The sequence below is a fragment of the Mastomys coucha genome, unplaced genomic scaffold (assembly GCF_008632895.1).
Source record: "Mastomys coucha isolate ucsf_1 unplaced genomic scaffold, UCSF_Mcou_1 pScaffold19, whole genome shotgun sequence".
NCBI classification, from domain to species: Eukaryota; Metazoa; Chordata; class Mammalia; order Rodentia; family Muridae; genus Mastomys; species Mastomys coucha.
The window spans coordinates 20,667,261-20,671,239 of NW_022196901.1; the positions used below are offsets into that span (position 1 = coordinate 20,667,261).

At 51.6% G+C, this 3,979-nt stretch overlaps 1 protein-coding gene across 4 annotated transcripts in view; it reads left to right on the forward strand.

Annotated features, from left to right (window-relative positions):
- Positions 1–3,979, forward strand: part of Actr3b (actin related protein 3B) — a 103,936-nt gene that overhangs the window by 97,798 nt on the left and 2,159 nt on the right. For all 4 annotated transcript variants that reach the window (XM_031380231.1, XM_031380233.1, XM_031380234.1 and 1 more), the window contains one exon: positions 3,809–3,934. In XM_031380231.1, the coding sequence (XP_031236091.1) occupies positions 3,809–3,934 (126 nt within the window). The remainder of the gene's footprint in view (positions 1–3,808; positions 3,935–3,979) is intronic.

Sequence of the window (3,979 nt, forward strand, 5' to 3'; positions counted from 1 at the left end):
AGGGGAGCACTGTGTCAGTCAGGGGAGCACTGTGTCAGCCAGGGGAGCACTGTGTCAGCCAGGGGAGCGCTGTGTCAGCCAGAGGAGCTCTGTGTCAGTCAGGGGAGCTCTGTGTCAGTCAGGGAAACATTGAGTCAGTTAGGGGAGCACTGTGTCAGCCAGGGGAACACTGTATCAGCCAGGGGAGCATTGTGTCAGTTAGGGGAGCACTGTGTTAGCCAGGGGAGCATTGTGTCAGTTAGGGGAGCACTGTGTCAGCCAGGGGAGCACTGTGTCAGTCAGGGGAGCACTGTGTCAGCCAGGGGAGCACTGTGTCAGCCAGGGGAGCTCTGTGTCAGTCAGGGAAACATTGAGTCAGTTAGGGGAGCACTGTGTTAGCCAGGGGAGCATTGTGTCAGTTAGGGGAGCACTGTGTTAGCCAGGGGAGCATTGTGTCAGTTAGGGGAGCACTGTGTCAGCCAGGGGAACACTGTGTCAGTCAGGGGAGCTCTGTGTCAGTCAGGGTAGCATTGTGTCAGGGGAGCACTGTGACAGCCAAGAGAGAAATGTGAAGACCAGATAGTACTGTCAGCTAGGGGAGCATTGTGACAGGCAGGGGAGCACTGTGACAGCCAGGGGAGCACTGTGTCAGCCAGGGGAGCACTGTGACAGGCAGGGGAGCACTGTGTCAGTCAGGGGAGCACTTTGTTAGCCAGGGAGCACTGTGTCAGCCAGGGGAGCGCTGTGTCAGCCAGGGGAGCACTATGACAGCCAGGGGAGCACTGTGTCAGCCAGGGGAGCACTGTGACAGGCAGGGGAGCTCTGTGTCAGTCAGGGGAGCTCTGTGTCAGTCAGGGGAGCACTGTGTCAGCCAGAGATATAGCCTCTCCCCTTAGCAAGCACTATCACTGGGAAAAGGCACTAAACTCCTAAAATGGCATTGGATAGACCATGGGCCAAAATGGGAGCATTCTCTGGCTTGAGAAAGGGCTTCATACCTCTAAATCTAAAGATTCTTAAAGGGGCCTATGACTTTGAAAAAGTTTTTAAAACGAAAAAAATCACATTTTAAGATATGAGCTTTCTGTCATTCTAGAGAAAGACATTTTAGAAACAGTATTTGGGACCTACTGACAACATTCATTTCATGTTTTCCAAGAAAATGAACCGTGCTTGCTTTAAACCTGTAACAAAGTAAAAGGCTGGGCTAGGGAGATGCCTCAGTGGGCAAAAGGACTTACCATATATGTGTGAGTGAGTAATCCAGGTTAGGGTGGTAGTCTGTACCTGTAATCCTAGTCTCCTGAAATGAGGGAGGAGGCAGAGACAGGAGACTCCCTGGAAGGTCATGGGGCAGCCATCTGAGAGAATACAGTGAACAAGAGACAAAGTGGAAGGTCAGGGGCAAACCCTGAGGTTGCCTCTGACCCAAACATACCCACATGCACATCCACGGGGGTCCCTGACCCCTACCCTGATCCCCACCCCTACCCCGACCCCCACCCCCGTCCCCGCTCCCATCCACCAAAGAGAAAGCAAAGTTAAGTTTTCACCTGAAGCGCAGCTTCTCAGTGCCCAGAAGATAGATAGGTGTGGGAGCCGTGAAGCCTGGGCTGGCAGGACAGGCAGGGCCCCTCCTCTGCAGGCCGTCACAGTGTCCCTCAGGGATCCCAGAGAATGCTGTGACAGGCTGCATAGGGCCCCTCTCTGCTAACAGCCCCTGAACAAGAGCTGACAGCTCAGTGACACAGTGCCTTGAAGGACCTCTCCCTACTGGGGAGGTGTGGAAGGTTTACCTTAGTGTTCCACATCTGACCTGCAAGCTCTCTTCAGGACCCTCTCAAAGACATCTGACTGGAGATTATGGTGGCCACCCAGCTGTGGTTTTTCACAGCCCGTGTCTCATCCCTGTCAGGCCTGGCAAAGTGTTGTCCCTGAAGGTCCTCGGCCTAGCTCCCGAGACAGTGCGGGCTCTTGTAGGCTTTCCTCAGGCTATGTGTAGGCTATTAGAGGTGAAATTTCTACATAAACTCATGTTGGAACTGGAATATGTATCAAGGCAGAGGACTAGACTGAAGTGGCTTTACATGACTCTGCTCTTCTGCCTCTGTCTCTGCTGCCTGCCCTGCAGATCTTACCTCTGCAGCTGTGGCCCTTTGCTTGGCCATCTCTCACTGGCATCAAGCAGCAGTGAACAGAACAAACCTAGCACAGCCTGGGCTCTCTGGCCTGGCCTGGGTCTGTATGATATTCCTTTCCCGTAAACTTGTGAGGGATTGGCTAAGGAAGTGCCTGGCTGCAGGTCCTGTAGTTACACAAGGCATCCAGAAAGGTAAGTGTGGGGACTCATGGCTCCTTGAAGGATGGTTTTTATTTTCTTTATAGTTTTCTCAAATGATATTTTCTGTCAGAAAGTTAAATGAGGGCAATTTCACTTTCATTGTCCTAAATAATATTCTGTAGCCTGAGAGAATAGAACTGTTATCTTTCATTGTAACAGCCAGCCAGTTTAATGATTCTCAACCTGCCTCACCCACCAGTCGTCTGGTGCAGTCGCATGATAGAAGCTGGAGCAATCATGGGCTGTGGGCAGAGGGAAGACTCATTTGAGAATGTTTCCCAGGTGGTCTGAATGTGCTTTCTTTCCACATTGCGACTCTGAAGGGGTTCCAGTAGGAACGGAAGACCCTGTTGGCTGTTGTATAGAACCTGCGTGCCAGTTAGTGTGGCTTTTCTGGCTTCTTCGTTCTTGTCAGGGTTCTGCCCAGGGCACAGGGAGCTTGGGCACGAGGTGCTGTGTGCTTTCAGTTGCTTACAGTGGAGGAAGAACCAGGGAAATGATTGGGATCACGCTGTCACAAGAAAAAACTATAGCTTATGTCTTTTGGCTAGTGAAAAGTCTCAGGTGAGGGGTTCAAGGAGGACATGTGTAGTCAGGCATGTTGGAGACTCTGAGGAGTTCAGACCCTAGTGACATAGACAGACAGCATGGTAGAGCTCTGAGGAGAATCAGCCCATGAGGTAAGAGCTCAGGCCTCTTCTTACAGGTCTCTGAGGAAGGATGAAAGTTTCTCAGGAAGATTCTGCAGCCAGGCTGTCTCTGATTCTCCCTGTAGGTGAAGATGAAAGTGATAGCTCTTACCTTTAAAGAAAACAGGAGCCTATTCTGGAGCGCATGCTAGGTGACCAAGGCCCAGAAGTGCAGACTGAGGTTGCCCTAGCTTCCATGTGCCAATGTGCAAGCAATTTCAGAGTTTTACAGAACAAAGAAGTTATAGATCAAAACAAGTTGCAATACATTGGCGGGTGGGCGCGTAAGAGAAGCAGATCTAGCAAGATGGAGGAGGCCTTTCTGTAGGCCTCAGGTGCTATTTGTGGATGTCTTAACTTCTGCTTTAGTGGAAACTAGGGATCTTCTAAGTTAATAGCTTACTAAGGCACATACAGTAGTCACAGGATGTCCGTCCTGGTACAGAGGTAGATAAGGAATGGCTATTCAGGGGCTAAAGATAGGCAACTGGCTCTGGGGCAGCATCTCCCCAACCTTTCTATATCTCTGCAGTTGTAGCCAGTCTTTGCAGACACAGCAAACCTGTGCGTTCTGGCTGGTGGAAGGTCTCAAGGGGACGCTATGCTGACTTCAGGGAAGAGGAGAGGGTGTGGGAGGGCTGCTGCAGGGGCCCAGCAGCAGCCTGCCTTCAAGTCCGACAGAGGGCGCTCATGCTGCACAGAGTGTTACACAAGCAGTCCTGCTGTGGAGCAGTGACTAGACCGTCACAGACAGCTAGGTCTCACCCAAGGCTGCTCACTGTCCACTTTGGTCTTTCAGAATGTCGTTCTTTCTGGAGGCTCTACGATGTTCAGAGATTTTGGACGTCGTCTGCAGAGAGATTTGAAAAGAGTGGTGGATGCCAGGCTAAAGCTGAGTGAAGAGCTCAGTGGGGGCAGGATAAAGGTAGGAGGCTGTATGCAGGCTGCTTTCCTCCAGCTGGGCGGGGTC